At 30.8% G+C, this 25,695-nt stretch overlaps 2 protein-coding genes across 2 annotated transcripts in view; one reads left to right on the forward strand and one right to left on the reverse strand.

The window, feature by feature from the left end:
* The window catches only part of LOC127808192 (uncharacterized), a 73,290-nt gene that overhangs the window by 19,272 nt on the left and 28,323 nt on the right, over nt 1–25,695 (forward strand). The window lies entirely within an intron of this gene.
* LOC127808190 (transcriptional corepressor LEUNIG-like) lies at nt 444–9,291 on the reverse strand. The gene is made up of 13 exons (XM_052346603.1): nt 9,136–9,291; nt 8,714–9,030; nt 7,588–7,636; nt 7,396–7,495; nt 6,594–6,664; nt 6,274–6,504; nt 4,806–4,953; nt 4,092–4,201; nt 3,814–3,963; nt 2,508–2,663; nt 1,964–2,080; nt 1,349–1,549; nt 444–695 (listed from the first exon to the last, which is right to left on the reverse strand). The coding sequence occupies exons 1-13, from the start codon at nt 9,190–9,192 to the stop codon at nt 549–551; spliced, it is 1,854 nt and encodes a 617-aa protein (XP_052202563.1). The 5' UTR covers nt 9,193–9,291; the 3' UTR covers nt 444–548.

The following is a 25,695-nucleotide window of genomic DNA, read 5'->3' on the forward strand; positions in this document are numbered from 1 at the left end:
AAAAATACATTTACAATACATCATTAAAATTGGCTCCATTTTTTCAAGGGCAAATATTCTATTTATTTTGTCTCGTTCACATAACAAAGAACGACAAAGAACTACCAGCGTTGTGCTATGTATGTGCAAATTAAAAAAATATAATTTTGTCTCATTTATATAATAAAGACCTACGAGTATAATTCGCGCTATATACGTGTAAGTTAAAAACTAATAATTTTGTCACGTTTACATGGTAATGAACTACAAACTAAATTTGTGCTATGTATGTGCAAGTTAAAAAAATATAATTAACAGTTAAAATTTATTTATTTTTTTATCATTTTTAGACAATTTGTGCTATGCATGTGCAGGTTAAAAAAATATAATTAACAGTTAAAATTTATTTATTTTTTTATCTCTTTAAGACAATTTTATATGAAGATAAGTTTGAATGTATGGTATAATTGATTTTACGGTTATATTATATGCAGATACTTTCAGATGCAAGCTTCAAATTTCAAAGCACCATCTATGGCTTAATTCCGGTATCTAACTAGCAGTTGGACTCATCTCCATATTCTTACAAATTCATCTTTCCCAGCTGAGGCAAACACTCCAGCCAGAGGGCAGTCAGCCAGTGTAGATATTACATCCTCATGGGCAGGGATAGCTAAAGTCTGGTTGCTCAAAGTTGGATTCCACAGTTGAAGCGCCTGCCATGATGCTAAAGTAATAAGAAAACTGTCATGGGAACCAAGGACATTAGAGAAGCGAACAATGTACATTTAATGTAGATTTGAGTAAATTTGATCGATCCTGCTCTTTGCTTGCTATAGTTAGATAGGAACAATAAGGAAATTCCGTGCAGGTTATTGCAGTGCATAATTATAGAGCAGATTTCATATGAAGTTTTTTAGACCAAGAATGGCCATAGTGACAATAAATTACATAGAGAGAATGCTGGTGTTATAGCCAAAGGCAATATGTCAAGAAAGCTTGCAGAGACAAGAATATCAGTAGAGGTTCTGCTCAATTTGGTTGGATTCGCAAGATGAATTTTAGTTCATCAATCATCTATTTCAATAAAAAAAAGAGAAGGACAAAGGAGTACACACCCCGATTGGAACTTGAACATTGTTTGCACCTATGGATGTAATTACACACTTCTTAGCACTTTAATAGCAAATGCATCCATTGAACTACCAAAGAAAAAAAAATGTCCTTTTAAGGAATCAATGAACCTTTGAGGGGTGAGCAGGTGCAATGAGTGAAAGATCTCCGTTTTGTATTAGATACAGAATGTAGACTCAGAAAAACCAGAGCATAACAAATAACAAACATAATGATGTAAAGGGGGATTCATTACCTGGTAAGACCCAACAACCAAGAGCTGAGAATAACCAGGATGAAATATGCCTGCTCCAAACCTATTTCCCTGACAATCCAATACATGTATGGGTTTTCCATACGATGCAACTGACCATATCCGTGCACTGTCTTCGCTGACGGATGCCATGTACTTCCCACTTGTATACCAGCAAATTGAATAAACTTCGTTGAGATGTCCCTGGAAAATAAAGAAAACATACAAAAACTTGTCCAATAAGTGGTATATGAAAATGTAACATCTAGTTCAAAGTGAAAAACTATGTAGAACAGCTAGAAAATAACTGAGACTGAAAAAGAAGCTCGAGAGAGAGATGGGAGATAATCACTTGTATTCAATATCAACAAAGGTGTGAAAGTTTTATAGGCTAAAATCTAACCCAACCTAAAATGTGTTCAATATAAACGAAGGTGGGAAAATTTTATAGGCTAAAATCTAACCCAACCTAAAATGTGGAATGTGATTAACCTAACCACATTTATCCAAACAAAATAAATAAAATATAAAATATGACTCTAAAGTCTTAACAAGATATGGTAAAAAAATCAAGATAAATCAACCAATTTCTATCAATTCTTTTGCATTAATACAAACCTCCAAGCAGCACAGAAGGGTGTTAGTCTGAACATCGAACAATTTGATAGCATTTTCTGATGCAGCAGACAAAAGGTCTCCACTTTGAGGCTGGAATCTAACTTGTCTACTTCCTCCCTGCATTGATTTTAAGGAGATGTGCATAAATCTTAAATGATGAGCCTAAGATACATGCAATCATCTTGAAGGAACAATGTAACATGGAGAGAACAACATAACTCCAGATCAATAGGAAAATGTTTCAAAAGTTTGTCATTCGTGGATTTGTAAGATAAAACATGAAAAACTAGTTTTCCAAAGGATAAACAGAAGGGTCAATGTAGGAAATCTTTGATTAAGCACAATGTGGAGGACAAGCAGCTACAACATCCAGGGAAGCATCAGAGAAACTTGATAACACAGTGCCAATGAGAGAATGCTCCTTTTACAAACTTGGAATAAATACGAAATGTGATAATGGAAAAATTTAGAATGAAAAAACTTACAAGTCAAAATGTAAAATAGGGAGCCAATGCATTGTTATTTTAGAGACGTGCATACTGACCTTAAAGACATGTGCGCAATAAGTACTGTTGACGTGCCACATGCGAATCTGATCAGTATTGTCACAGGAACAAAGAATATCTGAATTTACCGGGTGAAAATCAATTGATGTCACTTTTCCAGTATGCCCAACAAGCGGAAAAACAGGTCTTCTTGGCTACACCCAGAAACATGTAATCAAAAGTCCAATACAAAGAGAGAGAAGAGAGAGGTCACTAAATAAGGCCCAAAAGTTGCTTTTTCAAGAATAATGGCCAAGATAAGATAATCAAAGTGGCTTCTCATTAAATTAACACAAGAGTGCTTGAATAACCCTCACGGCTATAAAACAGACCAAATCACGTTTCTTCCATTAAGCTCAAAGTTTTGTAGCACACATACTCTAGGTTATCTTAAACATCAATCTCTGTTCAAACTTGCATCCAGAAGAAAAGAAGATAGACTTCGTCTTGTTAAGCAGCTTTGACATATTAAAAAAATGAAATTGCATTTCCAAATATGAGTGCAACAAAAATTGCTTTTTGTATTAATATTTTAATATGAAACTAAATATTGTGGATTAGAATTTAGAATATTAATTAAGTCTAGAATAACAATCTTTTATGTGTGTGTGTGTGGGTAGGAGGGTCCATATGTGGCCTATTTGTGCCAAAGTCAAACATATCCATAGAAGGTCATTTTGGTATCACTGTCCCGTAAAGAATCTGCTTCTCACATCCTGTCCATGCTAGATGGATTGCTCGGCATGGCAAGTTCCCTAAATAAGAAACACTTGACACTGCCACACATCTATGTGATTGTGAAATTATTGTGTTAAACTTGAATCTATCTACAGTTATTAATCTTGTGAATTAGATAAACAGGAAAAGTGGAGTAGTAAGGAGAATAATTACTTCTAAAATAATTTACGTGACAAAAAAGACTTGTCATCGCAGATGTATAAGGATAAGTGAACATATAATATGCATATAAATACCAACAATCAGGAGAAACAGTCCCAAAATTTCTTGTAATAAATAAAACAAGAAAACATAGAACATCATATATCATTGTAGAGACGGATACTAAAGCACCTATGTGTTAGTGCAACTAAACAAATAAAAAAATAACAAAAGGAACATAGTCTAAAACTCTACCAAAAAGTTTGTCTTAGAAGACACCTTTCTCACTTTTTATTTGTGTCCAGTGTTGTGTCTCTGTGTTTGTGTGTGTGTGTGTGTGAGAGAGAGAGAGAGAGAGAAAGAGAGAGAGAGCAGTTTCCAATGCAAAAGTGAAAATTCTATTAGAAAGGAAACAAAGAGACATACTCTATCTGCGTCCCATATTTGCACTGTCCTGTCGAAAGAAGATGTGGCAAAAAAACTTGAACTTGGTCTAAACCGAATGTCAGTGATTAGACCAAAATGTCCTTCTCCATGCTTAATGCAATCAAATTCTTCCACACTCCAGATATAGACCTGGGATAGAAAAACAGAATTTTGACTCAGCATTTAAGTTGAAAAAAAACAAAGATGAAGAAACAGGTTTTCAAAAAAAAGAAAAGAAAAAAGCTAGGGGCAAATATTGAAGTTTGTTAGCATTAAACCTTTTCTTCATGACCAGCAGTTGCTAAGAGCTCTCCATCAGATGAAAAATCACAACAAACAATGGCACCTTTTTTTGACAGGAGACGACCAATCTCTTGTAAAGAGAACCCTGCCAGATGGCAAAAACAATGCATGGAACTGAGAATATTATATCTTAAGATGTGCAGGGCAACACAACTGAATCTTTATATTATATTTAACAAGAAATCACAACTTTTGCACATGATATACTATCTTTCTAGTAGACTACTATAGTGAAACACACATCCTGGAGTAGTTTGGCTGTGAATAGTGTCATGTAGACTATAAAAATTCCTGTAAATATGAGCAGAGACAATAAGCACATGAATCTCAAGTTTTAACTGAATATGATCCCTCAAATCTATTAAATGTTAACCACCATCTCATCTAAAAACTTAACCTGATAGATAGGGCGTTAGTTTTAATTTCACCTTTTATAGTATTATTTTTACTCTCAACAAAATCCACTTAACTAGGATCCGGCACTGATCCAATGAATTGAATATCTGGTACTACCACAAATCTTTCTGCAATTATAACTAAAAAAATTTATAACAAGGAAAAGAAAGCCGTGGATCTCACAAAAAGATAAGGCTAAATTTTGGGACTCACTTTCTATTTGACATACTAATTGGCATAGTTCTAGTGCAAATAATTTAGTACGATGCAAGTGTTACACGGTATTCATGTACCATCCTGTTCGTTCATGTTGCAAGCGGTAGAGCTTCCTGGCAATGTGCTGAAAGGAGTGTTCATAGCAATAGCAATAGCAATGTCTTCGTCAAGGGACAAATACTGTAAGTAGCTGTCATCTGAGTTGTCCTTTGCATTCCGGGCGTCCTACAGCACAAACAATACAAGGAAATACATTGAGTGTTTGATTAGCTACAACACCAAAGAAAAGAACCATACAATTTCTTGAAACTATCATTGATGAACTGGAACATAATAAGACAAAAGCATAAGTGTTCATATTTTTTCTTTCTTGTGACATGCAAGACCTACCAAAGCATTCTCCCCACTTTGTGAATCTGATAAATTCTTCCGAAAAATATGAGAAAATATGTGAATTCTTAGAGGAAAACTGATATTAAATTTCAAAACAAAATAATGGATCAAATTTGTTCACTTGGGATCCACAACAAACCTCAGGTGAATGCTGTTGTGTCAGTTGATTATTTTGTTGTTGCCTGCACTTTGTCCAACAGGAATCATTATCATCTGCACTTCTGTTTGTGTTAGAGGGATTGAAATTTGTTGTTGTATGGTCATCCCTTGTTATGCACTTGTTTGTGTCGCAGGAATCAACGTCTAAGTCATAATCGATCGTTTTCTTAGTAGTGAGAATGTAGAGAGAAAAATGCTGAGACACGTAAAGACTAATGAAAGATTTTTGAAACAAATGTGATAGCATCCACTTGCAACTCCGTTCCTGGTAGTTGCATGCCCTAAAAATACATAAATACAAGGAGTCCTTGTGTTCAGGTCATCAAGAATCTATTCTAGTGAAATTGGACAAATAGTTCAATGAGGAAGTTTTTTTGACTAATTGCCCTGCGGACATGACTAGATGATTTTATTACGTAACAAAATTCATGAAATAAAGTCTATTAATATTCCAAGGCCAATCATTCCATATAATGCATTTGAGGTAATTTGTAAAAACAGGAAAATGAATAGTGCATCACAATTCATGATGCCTCCTCTTGCTCCCAGTGGTAATTGCTGGATGAACCTATGGAATGAACCACAAAATACCAATTGATTGTCCCACTATCTGGGGAAACCCATGCAATCCATCAAACTAGATATATAGCCACCAATAAACAAAACATGGGTAGTAGATGTTATGCTAGGAGGCTTCACTTTGGTGATTAACCTGTAGAACAAAATAACATCCCAACTAAAATGCTATAAATAAGACATTTTCTGAAGAGAAATGCAGATGTAAAAATATCTAACTTGTTTAATATATTTAACCATATATGCATGACCTGAAAAGTTCGAGTAATAGAAAAATATAGGCAGGTCAAGTAAACTTAAATCTAAATATGAACTTTAGGTTGTAAATGTTCATTTTAGCTGATCAAAATCAATTGTTTCAGATCATAATTTGGTGAAATCGAATGTTTCCAATTCCATGTCTTAGCTTTAGCTTACCTGAGCATCTGTCTTCCTTAAGTCACCCATAGGAAGCAGCACATTACCAAATGTATCAGTGTTTTGCTCAAAATAAGAAATTTGGTTCCCTAGTGTTTTTGCCATCCCTTCAGCTAAAAGCACTTGCTCGTGATGAGCCATTGACGTCTGAACTTGTTGCTGCTGATTTGGCATTGGTAAGATGGAATTTAGTGCTGGCAACATCACTGAAGGGGGAATTTGCGACACTCCCTAAAAGAGATTAACAAAGTTAACTGAGTATCTATATTGTTGCTAAATATCATTACAAAAATATGCAATTTGATGAAAAAATTACAAACTGATACAGGGACACCACATACTGTCAAGGGCCATCCTTCCAGAAGCATTGAATTGGCCCCGTTTCCAGTCCCTGGAAGAATAGACATTATGGATAAATAGCATATAAATTAAACTAAAAAATTGCTAGTCTAAATTATAAACGAGGATCAACATTTTAGTCATGATCAGATGTTCATCATCAAGTTACACGATCCGCATCCAACTTGCTAACAAATCATTGATTGGACTACATTTGTAATAGGTAGGTTGGATCTTTCAGAATCCTAAAATCCACCAGGTTCACTCCTAGAGCCAAATGGAACCAAGTTGCATTACCAATATCTGCATCCAACTTGATGAACAATATTTATATAGGAGATTCATATATTACAATATCTTACAACATCTAAATTTGTTACAAGAACAATTTTTTTCTTTTTTCCTTTTTCTTATAAATGACACATTAGATGTTCATGCTTATTTATGCACAACATATATGTCACCGTTCAGCCTTCAAAGGGAGAAAGACTATAAAATGTGCAAATTATACAAGCAGCATTTCAAAAAAATTTAATTACCCTTTCTACCTTGTCGCATACTTAAACAGTGAAAGTCCAGAGGTAGCACAGTAAGTGACTAGGCAAGAGCAGTATGCAACAGATTAAAAAAATCTGTCCTTCACAGAGTAAGAACACAAAATGCACACTGTATCTCCTTTAGCTCATATTCATTAGTAACAAGTGTGCTAAACCAAATGGTCACCACGCTAGGCCAACCACCAAAATTCATTAGTGAATCACACAGACAAGAATAAGGACAAACCAGCCCCAATAAGTCTTGCTCCCGGAAACATGCTTTGTGAACCATAGAGTGTTGAACCCCAAAAGCCAGTTTCCCCCAAACTAACACCACAGTGCGTATCCTGCAACATGGATAAAAATTATTAGTCTTCAATTAAGTTTAATGAAATATGGCTTGGTGCGTGCTAGAGTTTCTGAAAAGATGAATGCATACTCTTGCAGTCCACCTGGGAGCATTATCAGGAATTTGCTGCTGGGAGGAGCTGTAATGTATGAGTGCAACATAAACAATGAATCATTACACCTCTGTATCAAAAAAGTAACAGGCAAAAATACTAATGATCAAACATGTAATAGCCTTGACACGGGTGCAAGGTTGGCGAAGGCATAAATGCACTAGTCCAGTGCATTTATGATTTCTTAAGAAACGCACTAGCCAAGTGCGTTTTTTATTTTCTACAATAAACGTACTTGGCTAGTGCGTTTCTTAAGAAATCATAAATGCACTTGACTAGTGCATTTATATGCCTTCGCCAACCTTGCACTTGGCTAGTGCTTTTATTGATGGTCACTTGGAGAAAACTCCAAGTCTTCTCAGTATCAGATATGGTATAGAATTGGCACTGCCACAGAAGCAGGGTTGTCGACATGGCAGTGACAAAGGCATAAACGCAATGGCTAAGTGCATTTATGGTTTCTTAAATGAACGCACGAGTGAAGCGCGTTTATGGTTTCCTTCACTAGCATTTATAGTTTTATCAATAAGCAATAAGCACACTTGGCTTGTGCATTTACTGATGGACACTTACACCTTGTTTGGAAAGAATGATTTGAACAAAAGTTTGTGAAATTCATTTCCAATTCTAAATTTTTTTGTTTGGAATTATACAAAGTGTTCATTTCAATTTTAGGAATTCAATTCCATGGAATTGAAGATAACTAAACCAAATTCCATCAAAATAGGTGGAACATGCAAACGAGTTCCAAAATCCTAAACAAATTTTGTGGACAAAAATACCCTAAACAACCTTTCTTTTCCCAACTGTGGGGTATTTTAGAAAGTACGAGCAAAAGAAACTTCGAATTCTAGATTTATTTTAAACATAAATTTCTGGAATTCAATTGAATTCCATATTTTAAGTTGTGTCATACCAGTTACCAAACATAGTCTTATTCCAATGATTTTTGGCCCTTCGAGTCAACCGACTAGGTTAGGGGCCTGGCTTTCTTATGCAACGGCGAAAAGCGAGCATTTGTAAAATTGTCCCTATCATGGTCCATTTAGTTTTATCCATTAAGTTACAAACAAATAAGGTACATAGTTTTAGTTCCCTAAATACCCAGTATGAGCACCGGTTGAAGATGTCAATCCTACAGCAGAGGCTTGGCTTGAAAATTGCATTCCCAAAGAATGAGAATGGCTTGGAGGCAGCATTGCCAGGGTAGCTTTATCATCAGGCGGCGGAATTTGGTTAGAGTTAAAGCCTCCGTGATGAAGCCTGCTAGAATCGCCCGTTAACATTCTTGAAGCCGTCGCCGAGCATTGGGCCGCCATTCTGTCAGCATGAAGATGCCCGGTCCTCGTCTGATTTGTGCCAGGGTTTGGCACTGCCAGAGCATCACTTTGTTGTTGCTCGTTCCCTGACATTCTGCCTGCCTGAAAATTGAACAACGAATATTATTCAAACGCATAATTCTTGCACAACCAAAATAAAAAAAACAGTTTGAGCATTAAATTAAAGTTGATCACGACAACATATACCTGATCAGAGGATCCTCCGACAGGCCGAGGGTTTCCTCCAAACAGAGAACTGTACATCGCCCAAAACACAGTCCACCATTCGAGCAGAAAACTTTCGGGTCCATCATCGATCACCCCAACTGTTGAGATGAAATGAAAAGTCGAAGTTGAACAAACAACAAGAAGTCCAAAAAAGACACGAAGAAGAAGAAGAACAAACCAAATTTATAGAACTAATAAATAAACTCATAAAAATTAAAATAATTTAAAATAAAAATATAATTACATTTATAATAATACTCATTATATTTGAAATAAGAGACACTCATTACATGTCTTTTTTTAAATTTTAAGAAATAATATTGAAATATGTAAATGATCCAAATGGGACCCACCCCATGGCAATTACTTTTCAGTTTTCACTCGTAACAAATTAAAAAAAATTCAAAACTATATTTAACTTAAATTAAATAAAAGAATTAATACCTTTTCCTACATAATCAGTAATTTCAGCTTTCTCCACAAATATTTGGGCAATTTCACCCATCTCCTTTTTCACCATATAATCATGCATATATAATTGAAGCCCAAAATCACCAAATTAATAGTTAAAATCATCACAAAATAGAAGAAACTCATAAAAAATAAACTAATTAATTAGCTTCAGTTCTTCATGAAATAACACTAGTTACGCATATATATGTGTATATAAATAGATATTTATCAACTTACATCCTTTCTGCATTCAAGTTTGATCCAAAATAGTTCATTTTTTGATAAATGATTGTTGATCGATAGAGCAAATTCCTAATAAAAAATCAATCAATATAAACAAGTTTTGAGTAAAAAAGAAAAGAGAGAGAGAGAGATTATGTAGAAAGAGAGGGGGGGGGGGGGGGGGAGAAAGATTATGGAAAAAAAAAAATTAGATAGAAAAATGAAGAACAAACTAATTTATATAGTGAAGAAAAAAGTGATTACAATGTTAAGCAAATGTTAATATATAGATGAAAGATAGATAAACGGGAAGAGAGTGAGAATGCTTTTTAATGTTTATATTGGGAATATATATATATATATATATTAATGTTTTTGTTAAAAATATATTAAAATATGTTTTGATAGCTAATGATAAGGTGCCACGTCTGTCTAAATGATAATTTTTTTTAAGAAAATATTTATTAGGTTATTAATTTGGTGCTTTTAATCTATATCTATATATATATTATAACAAAACAGTCGTCAAAATTTTTCCTGCCCATTTTCAGTTACTATTTTAATATTTTATTATATTTTTTAATTTTTTTTGTTTACCCGAAATAGAATTTTTATAGGTCATTAATTAAGTCTAGATTGGTGAAAAACATGTAGTTCTTGGAACACGTAAATGATTTTTTTATGGTTGAATAGAGTTTGAAAAATGTGTAAGCATGCTGGTAGATGAAGAGACAAGATCTAATCTATATTATTAATTTTTAAATATTAATATAAAATATTAATTGAAATAAATTACAAAAAAATGAAACTTTTTTAAATCGGGAGAAATCTTGAGATATCAGGTAATACCGTCGAATACCAACTGCCAAGTAAATTTTTTATTTTATTTTTATTTTATATATAGTTTAATTAATTTAAATTTATTTGTTTATAATTTTAAATGTTATAATTTTATATATAACTTAAATGTTATAATTTTATTTTTTAACTTTATTTTTTTTATTACTTCCTTAAAAATGTGACATGTCTTAAATGTGATAATTAATTGCTAGAGGGAATATGTAAAATCATGTATGGATAATCAATTTTAAAATTTTGATTATTATTATTTATATAATTAATTGATTATTTAAATTATCTTTATTTTATATATAGTTTAACTATTTTAAATTTATTTTTTTATAATTTTAAATGTTATAATTTTATATATAACTTAAATGTTATAATTTTACTTTTTAATTTTATTTTTTTATAGTTTAATTTGTTGTTTTCTTAAAAATGTGACATGTCTTAAATGTGGTAATTGATTGCTAGGAAAAATATGTAAAGTCATGTATGTATAATTAATTTTGAAAATTTGATTATTATCATTTATATAATTAATTAATTATTTAAATTATATTTATTTTATGTAGTTTAATTAATTTAAATTTATTTTCTTATAATTTTAAATGTTATAATTTTATATATAACTTAAATATTATAATTTTATTTTTTAACTTTATTTTTTTGTTGCTTTCTTAAAAATTTGATTTGTCTTAAATGTGGTAATTGATTGTCAGGAGAAATATGTAAAGTCATATATGAATAATTAATTTTGAAAATTTGATTATTATCATTTATATAATTAATTGATTATTTAAATTATTCTTATTTTATATATAGTTTAATTATTTTAAATTTATTTTTTTATATTTTTAAATGTTATAATTTTATATATAACTTAAATGTTATAATTTTATTTTTTAACTTTATTTTTATTTGTTGTTTTCTTAAAAATGTGACATGTCTTAAATGTGGTAATTAATTGCTAGGAAAAATATGTAAAGTCATATATGTATAATTAATTTTGAAAATTTGATTACTATCATTTATATAATTAATTATTTATTTAAATTATCTTTATTTTATGTAGTTTAATTAATTTAAATTTATTTTCTTATAATTTTAAATGTTATATTTTATATATAACTTAAATATTATAATTTTATTTTTTAACTTTATTTTTTTGTTACTTTTTTAAAAATTTGATCTGTCTTAAATGTGATAATTGATTGTCAGGAAAAATATGTAAAGTCATATATGAATAATCAATTTTGAAAATTTGATTATTATTATTTTTATAATTAATTGATTATTTAAATTTATTTTTTATATTTTAAAATATTATAATTTTATATATAATTTAAATATTATAATTTTACTTTTTAACTTTTTTTTATTATTTTCTTAAAATTTGACCTGTCTTAAATGTGGTAATTGATTGTTAAACATGTAAAATCATGGATAATCAATTTTGAAAATTTGATTATTACCGTTTATATAATTAATTGATTATTTAAATTATCTTTATTTTATATATAGTTTAATTAATTTAAATTTATTTTCGTATAATTTTAAATATTATAATTTTAAATATAACTTAAATGTTATAATCTTATTTTTTAACTTTCTTTTTACTTCTTTAATAATTTGACCTATCTTCAATGTGGTAATTAATTATTAGGAGAAATATATAAAGTTGAATAATCAATTTTGAAAATTTGATTATTATTATTTATATAATTAATTGATTATTTAAATTATCTTTATTTTACATACAATTTAATTAATTTAAATTTATTTTTTATAATTTTAAATGTCATAATTTTATTTTTCAACTTAATTGATTATTGTCATTTATTTAATTCTCATTTTTTCCATTGGTCTACTCCGAAGATGTGCTATATGTTGGACTTGGAGAAATTAAATACAAATTAACTTTGTGTTTTGAAAATTATGTTAAGTAAGATTCAGATTGTGTGGCAAAGCGTGGGAAAAAAAGAGAAACTTAATGGTGATATGTGATTTGATAAATTGAAGAATTTGAAGAAAGAAAAATTAATAGAATAAAACAAATATCTCTCTCTCTTCTTCCTCTTCATTCCCGTTCAACACTTTCATTTCCTCTCTTCTCCTTTCTCAATTATTCTTCTTAAATTTTCTCTTCTTCTTTACTTTTATTTAGTAAATTTTAACCGTATTTTTTTATCCAGTTTGGTCTTCTGGTGTAACATAGCACCACTATTCTATGAAGTGAGTGATATGAATACAACTAGAAAAAATTAAGCATTGAGGGTTCGTGTGGCACGCACATATGAGACAAATACATGTGAAAAAAAAAAAAAAATGTCTACCATTGAATGCATATTTTAGAATAAAGAGGTTGGTTATCTTTTATTTTTTTTTTCCTGTTATCGTGTAATTTTTGTATTTTTTTACGCATTGCTTATTGTATTACATGTTAATTTAGGTTTATTTTTATATGGTTTCGGGATAAAGTTATGTACTTTTTATTATTGTCTACCCTTGAATGTATATAAGGAAATCTTTTAAAATTTATAATCATTTTGTTGTATTCTCATGATTGTAACACGATTATTTTGTTTATTTTTTACTTATTTATTGTGGTTTTCATTTATTGTAATTACTAAATTATACAACTTTCGCTTTAACGATTTGTTTTTTTTTTTTACAATATCCATGCATCGCATGGGTAATCCACTAGTATATATTATAACAAAATAACCGCCAAATCCTTTTCCCGCCCATTTTCAGTTTCTATTTTGATATTTTATTATATATATATATTTTTTTTCTTACCCAAAATAGAATTTTTGTAGATCATTAATTAAGTCTAAATTTGTGGAAAACATGTAATTCTTGGAATTTGTAGATAATTTTTTTTAGCTGTAAAGTACTTGGAGAATGTGTAAGCATGGTATATGAAGAGACAAGAATTAATCTATATTATTAATTCTTAAATGTTAACATAAAATTTTAATTAAAATAAATTACAAAAAAATGAAACTTTTTTAAATCGGGATAAATCTTGAGATATCAGGTAATACCATTGAATACCAATTACCAAGTAATTTTTTTAAAAAATAAATTTAATTTTTTATTTTATTTCCCATAATTTATCTCTCATTCTCTCTCAATAAAGCCACCACTCAAAACTCTAAAACTCTTAATTAGTTTCAAAACCATGCAAAAAAGTACAAATCTTATATATATATTTATGTTATTACTTAATTTTGAAAAATAATTAGTTGGTAGGTTATGTTAAATTAGTTATTTAGGCAAAATTAGATTATTTTAAATAAGTCATTTAAGTTATTTTGACAAAATTAATATTTTGTATAGGCTATTTATATTTATCATATGTTGTTATATTTTTTTTGAAAAATTTATTATATTTTATATTTTTATTATTGACAGTAAAAATATGTGAACTCATTATGGATAATTAATTTTGAAATTTTGATTATTATCATTTATATAATTAATTGATTATTTAAATTATCTTTATTTTTTTATATAGTTTAATTAATTTAAATTTAATTTTTATAATTTAAATGTTCTAATTTTATATATAACTTAAATATTATAATTTTATTTTTAACTTTTTTTTTTGTTACTTTCTTAAAATTTTGAACTATCTTAAATGTCGTAATTGATTGATGGGAGAAATATGTAAAGTCAATATGGATAATCAATTTCAAAAATTTTATTATTGTCATTTATATAATTAATTGATTATTTAAATTATCTTTATTTTATATATAGTTCAATTAATTTTTTTTTATAATTTTAAATGTTATAATTTTATTTTTTTTGTTACTTTCATAAAAATTTGACCTGTCTTAAATGTGATAATTGATTGCAAGAAAAAATATGTGAAATCATGTATGGATAATCAATTTCAAAAATTTGATTATTATCATTTATATAATTAATTAATTATTTAAATTATCTTTATTTTATATATATTTTAATTAATTTAAATTTATTTTATTATAATTATATATATAACTTAATAAATTATTATCATTTATTTAATTAATTTAACCATATTTTTTTATTTTCAACCAATTAGTTTCAACTGTGTTTCTGGTTTGTCAATTTAAAGGAATTTTGTGTAACAGTTTAATTTTTTAGAAGTCGTCCCAGAATTAAAATTTTCAATTAATAGTTATTTTTTAACTTTAAGTTTTCTAAGAGGAATATATAAAATCATGTATGGATAATCAATTTTGAAAATTTGATTATTATTATTTATATAATTCATTGATTATTTAAATTATATTTATTTTATATATAGTTTAATTAATTTAATTTATTTTTTTTAATTTTAGATGTTAGAATTTTATATATAACTTAATTGATTATTATCATTTATTTAATTAGTTTAACTGGGTTTTCGGTTTTCAATCAATTAATTTTAATCGTGTTTTTGGTTTGCCAATGTGAACAAGTTTTGTGTAACAACTTAATTTTTTGAAAGTCATCCTAGCATTAAGTTTTCCAGTTAATTATTATTTTTTAATTTAAATTTTTTTTGTTACTTTATTTAAATTTTAACCTATCTTAAATGTAGTAATTAATTGTCAGGGAAAATATGTGAAATCATGTATAGATAGTCAATTTTGAAATTTTGATTATTATAATTTATATAATTAATTAATTTAAATTTATTTTTTAAATAAGTCGTTTAAGTTATTTTGACAAAATTAATATTTTGTATAGGCTATTTATATTTATCATATGTTCTCATATTTTTTTTTGAAAAATTTATTATGTTTTATATTTTTATTATCGATAGGAAAAATATGTGAAGTAACATATGGATAATTAATTTTAAAATTTTGATTATTATCATTTATATAATTAATTGATTATTTAAATTATCTTTATTTTTTATATATATAGTTTAATTAATTTAAATTTATTTTTTTATAATTTTAAATAAAAATATTTTGTATAGACTATTTATATTTATCATATGTTGTCATATTTTTTTTGAAAAATTTATTATTGACAGGAGAAATATGTGAAGTGACATATAGATAATTAATTTTAAAATTTTCATTATTATCATTTATATAATTAATTGATTATTTAAATTATCTTTATTTTTTATATCTATAGTTTAATTAATTTAAATTTATTTTTTTATAATTTTAAATGTTATAAATTTATATATAGTTTAAATATTATAATTTTTTTTTAATTTTTTTTTTTTTACTTTCTTAAAAATTTGACCTTCCTTGAATATGGTGATTGATTGCAGGAAGGAACATGTAAAGTCATCTTAATGTGAACAAATTTTATGTAACAATTTAATTTTTTAAAAGTGGTCCTAACGTTAAGTTTTTCAGTTAATAGTTATTATTATTTTTTTTTGGTTGCTTTTTAAAAATTTTGACTTATCTTGGATGTGGTAATTGATTGTCAGGAAGAAAGATGTGAAATCGTGTATAGATAATCAATTTTGAAAATTTGATTATTATAATTTATATAATTAATTGATTATTTAAATTATCTTTATTATATATATAATTTAAATTTATTTTTTTATTTTAAATGTTATAATTTTATATAAAACTTAAATGTTATAATTTTATTTTTTAACTTTTTTTGGTTGATTTTTAAAAAATTTGACATGTTTTGAATATGATAATTGATTGTTAGGAGGAATATGTGAAGTCATGTATCGATAATCAATTTTGAAAATTTGATTATTATCATTTATATAATTAATTAATTATTTAAATTATCTTTTTTTATATATTGTTTAATTAATTTAATTTTATTTTTTTTATAATTTTAAATGTTATAATTTTATATGTAACTAAATGTTATAATTTTATTTTTTAACATTATTTTTTTTTTGTTTCTTTCTTAAAAATTTGACCTATCTTGAATATAGTAATTAATTGACAGGAGAAATATGTGAAGTCATATATGGATAATTAACTTTGAAAATTTGATTATTATTATTTATATAATTAATTGATTATTTAAATTATCTTTATTTTATATATAGCTTAATTAATTTAAATTTATTTTTTATAATTTTAAATGTTATAATTTTATATATAGCTTAAATATTATAATTTTATTTTTAACTTTATTTGCAAACATAGTGAAGTTTTTAGTGTGATAAAGTTAGTAATTAACTCTAATTTGATCTCTAAATGCATGTGTATACTAGAAGCAAGTCAAGTTAGTATAGTATTTAAGGTTTTAAAGTTTGCAATGTGTTAAGAATGACTATGTGCTAAAATATGTTCTAACATGTTATACCCACATTTCTCAACAGCAAGAGTCTGCTCTTTATTGAAAAATTGAAAAGATCGAAATTGTGGAGGAAAATATACTTTATCAATTTTCAGAATTTAATATTTATATTTGTAAAATAAGTTTGGGAGTTCCTAATATGTATGAAATAAGTACTAATTAATGACATTATACTCTATATTTCTTCATCTAATGATGAAGCTACTACGTCGCCAAAGTCGGGTTGTGAGTTATACATACATTGAAAAACTATGAAATGTGTTTTGCTAAAAGGGTTCTCTTTGACGATTTGTTGACTAATGTAACTAAGAAGATTCAATCGATGATCAAGAAGGAGGATAACTAAAAAAAGTTTATATAATTAGTTTTAGAATAAAATGTTTTTTTTTTTTTGTTATTACCTATTCCTATAAAACTTTTCAGGTTGTTTTGTTAATTACTACTAAATTTTATTTGTTGGCTTTTGTTATAATTTCTTATGCAAGGTAAACTTGGTTTGCTAATTTTTTATTTTTATATTTTTTGTTGTTGCTGGATTTATATATAGGCAATTTGTTTGATTTACATGTTTTTTGTTTTCTTTTATTATTTAATTTTTTTCTTTTTTTTTTACTGATTCACACTTATGTATTTGCTCATTTTTTATGTTCTTTCATTTCTATTTATTTGTATATTTTTTTTAGTCCACTAATTTATAGTGGGTGTTTAACGTTACTACATTCTTACCTGCATTCTTTTTATTTTTTCACAGCACAAATTATTTTTTTCAGCATATTGCACAAGAATTTATAATAATTAAGTTATAATTTAATAACATACACAATATTTGTCACGACCCGAAATCTGGTATGTCATGACCGGCACTAATCCCTAGGCCCAGCGGCCCCAAAATGGACTAGTAAGCCTCTTCTCTAGCTCGATTTGAATAAAACAATATTACTGACAAGATATAGAACATGAATAAAATACCAATTCACCTTCTAACATAATATCTCAATATTTCATATACAGCAGCTGTACAAAATAAGAATATCTATCACACTGCTGTCAATAATACATACCCGATCCCGTATCTCGGGCCCTTGGCACAATTATGTGCCAACAAAAATAAAGACAAAACATCAGACTCTACAATATGGGTATGTCTCCACAGAGCATCCTATAATACATCCGAAATCAAAAGAGGGTATGACATCATACCAGAAGATCTGCTGGACCAATAATCAAAAGGAGAATTCCCTGAAAATATTTTTAATAAAACGAGGTGAGTCTTGTGGACTCGCGAGTATAAGGTATGTCATGCCCACTAGGAGAGTATACAATAAAATGCTAGGATGATCATCATGAGTATAATAACGTAATAACAGTATAAACAGTGGAATTATAAACCATAAGTTAAATAATTTGAGATTTCAAAGGAAAACATAGTGTAGGAAAAATAGGTGCTTAAAGACAACCCCCATAAGTTGTTCCCTAACCACCCAAGTCCCCTATACTCTTGTATGAGATGCATGCACTGATTCTGAGGACACACTAGTAGAAACTGGCCTAACGCCTATATACACATGCACACAAGTATATATATCGGCACATACATCATCATCACACAATATCATCATAAAGGCCCACGTGATAGCAGTGCTGAAACATACTATCCGTGTCTCTCATGGCCTTGGCATGCCAAGCCTCACAGTACCATGATCTTTTCCTGCTGTGAGTCACCAGGGAATCTACTAGATAGTCCTCTAATAATAATGCAAATAATACCCTAATTTATGCACAAGTCATAATCATTTATCATTTCATGTGGTGCCTAAAATACACCATATCATTCAATAATTCACATTCTCAAAACAAGAAATCAATTAGGGTATCTTTCAGTTTATGTCTCTCCCAGTAGGATGAAAATATTTCATGCAAATTAGAAACATTTAAGAGTATTTTTCTATGATCCGCATATAAAAATCATGTACGAGTTATGCATATAAAAATTTATACAAGGTTATAATATTTATGAATAAAACAGTATATACGTGCATAATATAAGGTAATCATAACATATCCTGTCTACTCGCCTGGGAAATGATGACTCAAGTCCGAGTCTGGGGAGAAGATCGAACAAAATCCTGAGAATCTGAGCCTACAATAAATAGAATGGGGTGTCACATTTAGGTAACAAGAATAACGACGTAAAGAAATTACCGAAAATCCTAACCATTGCCTAACACCCTAAATCGATTATTTGGTACCTTGGCCCGCGCAATATTCAAATCTGGCGTCATGGAATTCGTCGAGCTAAGCCATCGACTACGTCATCATGTCTCGCTTTACTTGCTACGCGTAAGTGTATAGTGGAACTACACACCCACTTATAGGCTGCAATATCATAATATATATATATATATATTTACCCATAAACTAGTTTTCTTTTAATATAGATAATATATTTTTTTATCTAAATTCCTCCTTTATCAAAAATACATACATATATATATTTATAACTAAATTGATAAATTTTCTTGAAAACTTAATAATTAATTAATAATTTAATAAATGGTTTAAAAGGAATAAATTGCAATATTCTAGCCTCAGATAAAAGGAATCCATCAGAAATCAGGATTCGAAATAAACCCACGTCATCATCATAGGCTAGCCTAGAACGCACTCAGGGTCAGTCTTACTCGGCCTCGAGTCGTCTAATAGGGCTTCATCCTTAGGACTCCGATCAACAAAATGACTCGCCAATCATATCGCCAATTCTAGGAGACCTAAAGAGAACCCAAATTAAACTGACATCGATATCCCGAGTAGGACCAACCTAACCAAGTCATCCTAGGTTCCCGGAAGCGACAAGGGAGAACAAGCCGAGTGGGCCAGCCCAAGGGCTGCCACAACTGGGTCAGTCATGCCCAACACATTGGGCCATCCTAAAACCCAATCGGGCCCCGCCATCCTAGGCTAAAACCTAACCCGACATGCCCAACCCCAAAAGCCCTCATTTCCTTTTTCCTTATATTATTATTTTTTTTTATTTTTATTTCCTTTTATTCTTTTTCCTTCCTTTTCTTTTCTTTTCTTTTCTTTCTTTTTCTTTTCCTTTTTTTTTTTTTCTTTTCTTTCCAACACACTGCCACCGCCGGCGACCGCCGCCGGCCGGCCAAAAATGGCCGACCAATATACCGATACGAAGCCCTCGCCACGAATATCAACATATATTAAAATGAAACCCATCGGACGGTCAGATCTTACTAGATCTGAGATTTAATTTTCGGCCGAAAATAGGGGCGAATCTGGCCGTCGCCGTTCGCCGGCCGCCGGCCATTTTTTCGACGATCAGAAACTACCCCGAGGTGCGCAACACTAAGGAGAGCAACATATCCAAAAATGAGAAAGATCGGACGGCTAGATCTTCGTAGATCTAGAGTCGAAGTTTCGGCCAAAAAGAGAAAAAATACTGCCAACGTCGCCGGCCACCGTGGCCGGCGATTTCCAGCGATCCAAGACCGCCACCCAACCCTCTTAAGCAAACCGACCATCATATCCAAGAATCACAAAAATCCAACGGTTGGATCTTCGTAGATCTAACCTCAAACATTCGGCCAACAAGCCCCATCGCGCCTCAAGCCTCATTTCACGAAAACAACAAGCAAAACAGAGAGGATGAAGCCAAAACACTTACCTCCTTGTAGATCGGGGGCACTTTAACGGTGAAAGCGAAGTCGGATCAACGATCGAACGGCCGGATCGCTTGGAATCGAAGATAATCCGAGAGGAAATCAAGAGAAAATAAAAGAGAGAGAGAGAGAGAGATTTTCTGATTTGGGGGGGGGGCTGCCGAGCGCCTCCCCCTTTTCTTTTTATATTTTTTTGTTTTTTTTTTTTTGTTTTAATTAATTATTATATATATAATTTAATTAATTTAATTAATTTAGTTTCTTTTTTTTTTTTTTTTTTTTTTGGATCTTTACATTCTCCCCCCCTTATAAAAATTCGTCCTCGAATTTCACGGAAACAAATAAGGATATTTCTCTTTCATAGCATCTTCCATCTCCCAAGTGGCCTCACCCTCACTATGGTGGCTCCACTGAACTTTAACAGAAGCTATTTCTTTAGATCTAAGCTTTCTGACCTGCCTATCTAAGATCTTTACAGGTTGCTCTTCATATTGCAAGCTTGGTTGGATCATAGTGGGTGCTGTAGGGGGCAAAACATGAGAGGGGTCTCCAATAACCCCGCGTAGCATCGACACATGAAATACGGGGTGCACTCCAACCATCGACGGTGGTAGTGCCAACTCATAAGCTACATTCCCAATCCGCCTAAGGACTCGAATGTTGAGTTACATAGATCTTATCATATGCGCAGCGGAAATTAAAATTTAATTTGGAGGTATCCCGTTTTTCAGAAATTATGGTTTAATAAAACGAAGGCATAAACGAAAAATACCTCTTTGATGAAATCTTATTTCACCGTTAGATTTCCCGCCGTATAATCCTCCAAGTGTAGGATGCCGAGTCGGTCCACCCGAAATCACTTCTATTCAAGAATATCAAAGAGAGAAGATAAGTAGAAGAAATTTTTCACAAAAATTTCTAACTTACCTCTTGGATTCAAGAACACTTCTCCAAAATTCTCTCTACATTCAAGTGAATCAAGAAGACACTTATGAGAGAAAATAAGAGTTTGGAGCTATTTATAGTTCCAATTAAAAACTATTCTTCATTAAATGGGTTGGGCTTCTCAAGCCCATTCCATTTAATGCAATTGGACCAAGCCCAATCCAATGGAATTTATTTGAATCCAATAGTGCCATTGGGCCAAGCCTAATGTACTAGCAAAAGGCCCAACCCAATCTATGATTAAATAATTACATTCATAATATAATTATTTAATTACTCTTATTTATCCAATAAATAAATGCACTATAATTAGTAATTATAAAATTACTAATTTATTTATTTTCTCTTTGAAAGTAATTTCTTTTTGGGTGGGACTTTCTGGGTCCACAAATAAATTGGCAACAAGAATAATCAACAATTAATTCTCGTAAACCATGAGTGACATCTAGCAATATATCATGATTACCCAATTTATTGTGAAGCGGGTATTGTGAACCTTTTACTACGTTACCATACAATACGGTCCTTCTATCATCCTATATCCCGACAAGATATGAGATCATGGTCAGTAGGTCGAATCTCTTAATCTTGTCATATGACCAAATCCAAAATCAATCTTGACAAATTATGACACAACCCGTATGGAACAAATTCCATCGTCATATTACCTCGGCCAAGGATTTATCGTCAAGTGATTACTGGATCGCATAGGATATCCTCCTCATAAATCTCGAGGTGATAGATTCCATGTCTAATGCACACATACCTCATGTATCACTGAATCAGGCACATAGATACGTATGATTATCCTTGATTAGAACAACCACATGATATCGTTGATATCCTAATCCACCAATACACAGATATCCATGTCATCTCAGGTCTAAGGACTAGTTGTAAAATCGCAGCTAACATTAAATCATTGACCCGTGAGAAATAACCCATGTGATTTAATGTTAACAGTCCCGTTCAGTGAACTCGTTCTTGTAACGAGCACCCACTTATCTTCCTTCTATAGCTCATACAGAATGGCACGAGACTCACCAACCTTATCTTTCAGTATCTCATACTGAAACAAGGAGGAAGACAATGTGCTGGCCTTTACGAGTTGCTATCATCCATGATAGGAATTCTATGGCCAGGAACATGTTTATAGTATAACAAATTGTGGATTATCCGTAACTCGTATTCTTAACACTTAAGAATGGTATCCACTTCTTATTATACTAATGGATATATGTTTTATAATTTAAACCATATTGCAATTTAAATAAAAACATAAACTTGCCATTTAAATAATATTTAAAGAATTACAAGATCGAGTCCCTTTGTGTCACTGGAACTGGTCTTTAGGGCTCATATCTAACAATCTCCCACTAGCACTAAGACCATTCAGTGTGGTATCTCATACCCCACCTATCTAGATGAAAATCTAGTTGCTTCTGGTTCATGGCCTTAGTCAGTGGATCTGCTGCATTCTGTGATGTATCTATTCTCTGCACATTGACATCTCCTCTACCAATGATCTCTCTAATGAGATGGAAGCGTCTTTCAATATGTTTGGACTTCTGGTGAGACCTCGGTTCCTTAGCTTGCGCTATGGCTCCATTGTTGTCGCAAAACAAGGGGACGACAGACTTTATAGAAGGAACCACTCCAAGTTCTGTCACAAACTTTTTGACCCAGACTGCTTCCTTTGCAGCATCCGATGCTGCAATATACTCGGCTTCTGTTGTAGAATCGGCAGTCGTATCCTGTTTGGAACTCTTCCAACTGAATACTCCTCCGTTGCAGGTAAACACATATCCAGAGATAGACTTTCTATCATCAACATCTGATTGAAAATCAGAATCTGTGTAACCCTCCACTTTCAATTCTCCTTCACCATAAGTAAGGATCAAATCCTTAGTTCTTTTCAAATATTTAAGGATATTCTTAACGGCAATCCAGTGTTGCTCACCTGGATTAGACTGATATCTGCTTGTAACACTTACAGCATGAGCAATATCAGGCCTAGTACATAGCATTGCATACATTAGGCTTCCTATTGCTGAAGCATAAGGAATCCTAGACATGCGTTCTCTCTCTTCTTGTGTCTTGGGGCACATATCACGAGAGAGGTGGATTCCATGTCTAAAGGGCAACAGTCCTCTTTTGGAATCTTTCATGTTGAACCTCTTCAACACTCTTTCTATGTACTTATTTTGGGAGAGTCCTATCAATCTCTTGGTTCTATCTCTATAGATCCGTATACCGAGAATATAGGCTGCTTCTCCCAAATCTTTCATGGAGAACTTACTTGACAACCAGACCTTTATTTTTGACAACAACCCTACATCATTCCCAATGAGTAAGATATCATCTACATATAAGACCAAAAATGCTATTGCACTCCCACTAGCCTTTTTATAAACACAGGGTTCATCAACGTTTTGTATGAAACCAAACGATTTGACTTCATCATCAAAACGAATGTTCCAACTTCTGGATGCTTGCTTAAGACCATAAATGGATCTCTTAAGCTTGCATACCTTCCCTGCGTTAACTTTAGGTGTGAAGCCTTCAGGTTGTTCCATATAGATTTCCTGATCTATATAACCATTTAAGAAAGCTGTTTTCACATCCATTTGCCAAATCTCATAGTCATAATGAGCAGCAATGGCTAGTAAAATTCTGATGGATTTAAGCATGACGACTGGAGAAAAGGTTTCTTCATAGTCAATCCCTTGTCTTTGTCGATAACCTTTTGCCACAAGTCTTGCTTTATAGGTCTCTACCTTTCCATCTGAACCTATCTTCTTCTTGAAGACCCATTTACAACCAATAGGTACTATACCTTCTGGTGGATCTACAAGAGTCCAGACTTGGTTCTCATACATGGAATCCATTTCAGATTTCATGGCTTCTAGCCATCTTTTCGAGTCGATATCTGATATCACCTCTTGGTAAGTGGTAGGATCATCTGAGTGATCATTGTCTCCTACAAGGAACAACTCTTGTTCATTTAGAAAACCATATCTCTCAGGTTGATGGGGTATCCTCTCACTTCTTCTAATGGGACGTGCAACACTCGACCCTGGCTCCTCAATTGGTACTTGGACATCTCGTGGCATAGTTTCAGGCTCGGTGAACCCTTCACCAAGTTCTATTTTCCTTTCATTGCCTCTTTCTTGAATAAACTCTTTTTCAAGAAAAATGGCATTCCTGCTTACAACTACTTGTTGCAGTTCAGGAATATAGAACTCATATCCTAAGGTATCTTTAGGATAACCCACGAAACTACCCTTTAAAGATCGTGTCTCAAGTTTCTCTGATTTAAGCTTTTTCACAAAAGCTGTACATCCCCAAATCTTAACATGTTTAAGACTGGGCTTCCTATCAAACCATATCTCATGTGGTGTTGTAGGAACTGACTTGGAAGAAACTCTGTTTAAGATATATATTGCAGTAAGAAGGGCGTGTCCCCATAGAAACAAAGGTAAGTCTGTACAACTTAACATACTTCGAACCATATCTAATAAAGTCCGATTCCTCCTTTCTGAAACTCCATTCAGTTGAGGCGTTCCTGGTGGGGTCCGTTGTGAAATAATACCTGAGACTTTAAGAAAATCTTCAAACTCGTTACTAAGATACTCACCTCTACGATCTGATCGTAAGGCCTTTATCTTTTTACCAGTTTGATTTTCTACTTCAGCTTTAAAATCTTTGAACATTTCAAAAGATTCAGATTTATGTCTTATGAGATAAACATATCCATATCTAGACATATCATCTGTAAAAGTTATAAAGTATTGATAACCTCCTCGGGCTATTACATTAATAGGCCCACACACATCCGAATGTATAAGTCCTAACAATTCTGTGACCCTTATACCTTGCCCAGTAAAAGGCAATTTGGTCATCTTTCCAAGGATACAAGATTCACAAGTTGGATATGGTTCAGAACCTAATGGACCCAAAAGCCCATCTTTCTCCAATTTAGTGATTCTGTCATCCCCTATATGACCCAATCTGTAATGCCACAGAATTTTAGAATTTGGGTTATCACGTGGTCTCTTATTATTATTTGATACATGCAGATGCTCACTATTATCAACAGTCACATTCAAAATGTAAAGACTAT

This window comes from Diospyros lotus, chromosome 8 (genome assembly GCF_014633365.1).
Source record: "Diospyros lotus cultivar Yz01 chromosome 8, ASM1463336v1, whole genome shotgun sequence".
Lineage (NCBI taxonomy): Eukaryota > Viridiplantae > Streptophyta > Magnoliopsida > Ericales > Ebenaceae > Diospyros > Diospyros lotus.

Bases quoted from the DNA above. Each gene is read 5' to 3' on its own strand.
- LOC127808190 (XM_052346603.1), bottom strand. From the start codon at position 9,192: ATGTACAGTTCTCTGTTTGGAGGAAACCCTCGGCCTGTCGGAGGATCC. The intron at 7,496-7,587 runs GTATGCATTCAT...TCCATGTTGCAG, and splicing joins CTCCCAGGTGGACTGCAAGA to GATACGCACTGTGGTGTTAG. The intron at 2,664-3,813 runs GTATGTCTCTTT...TTCTGGGTGTAG, and splicing joins AAATATGGGACGCAGATAGA to CCAAGAAGACCTGTTTTTCC.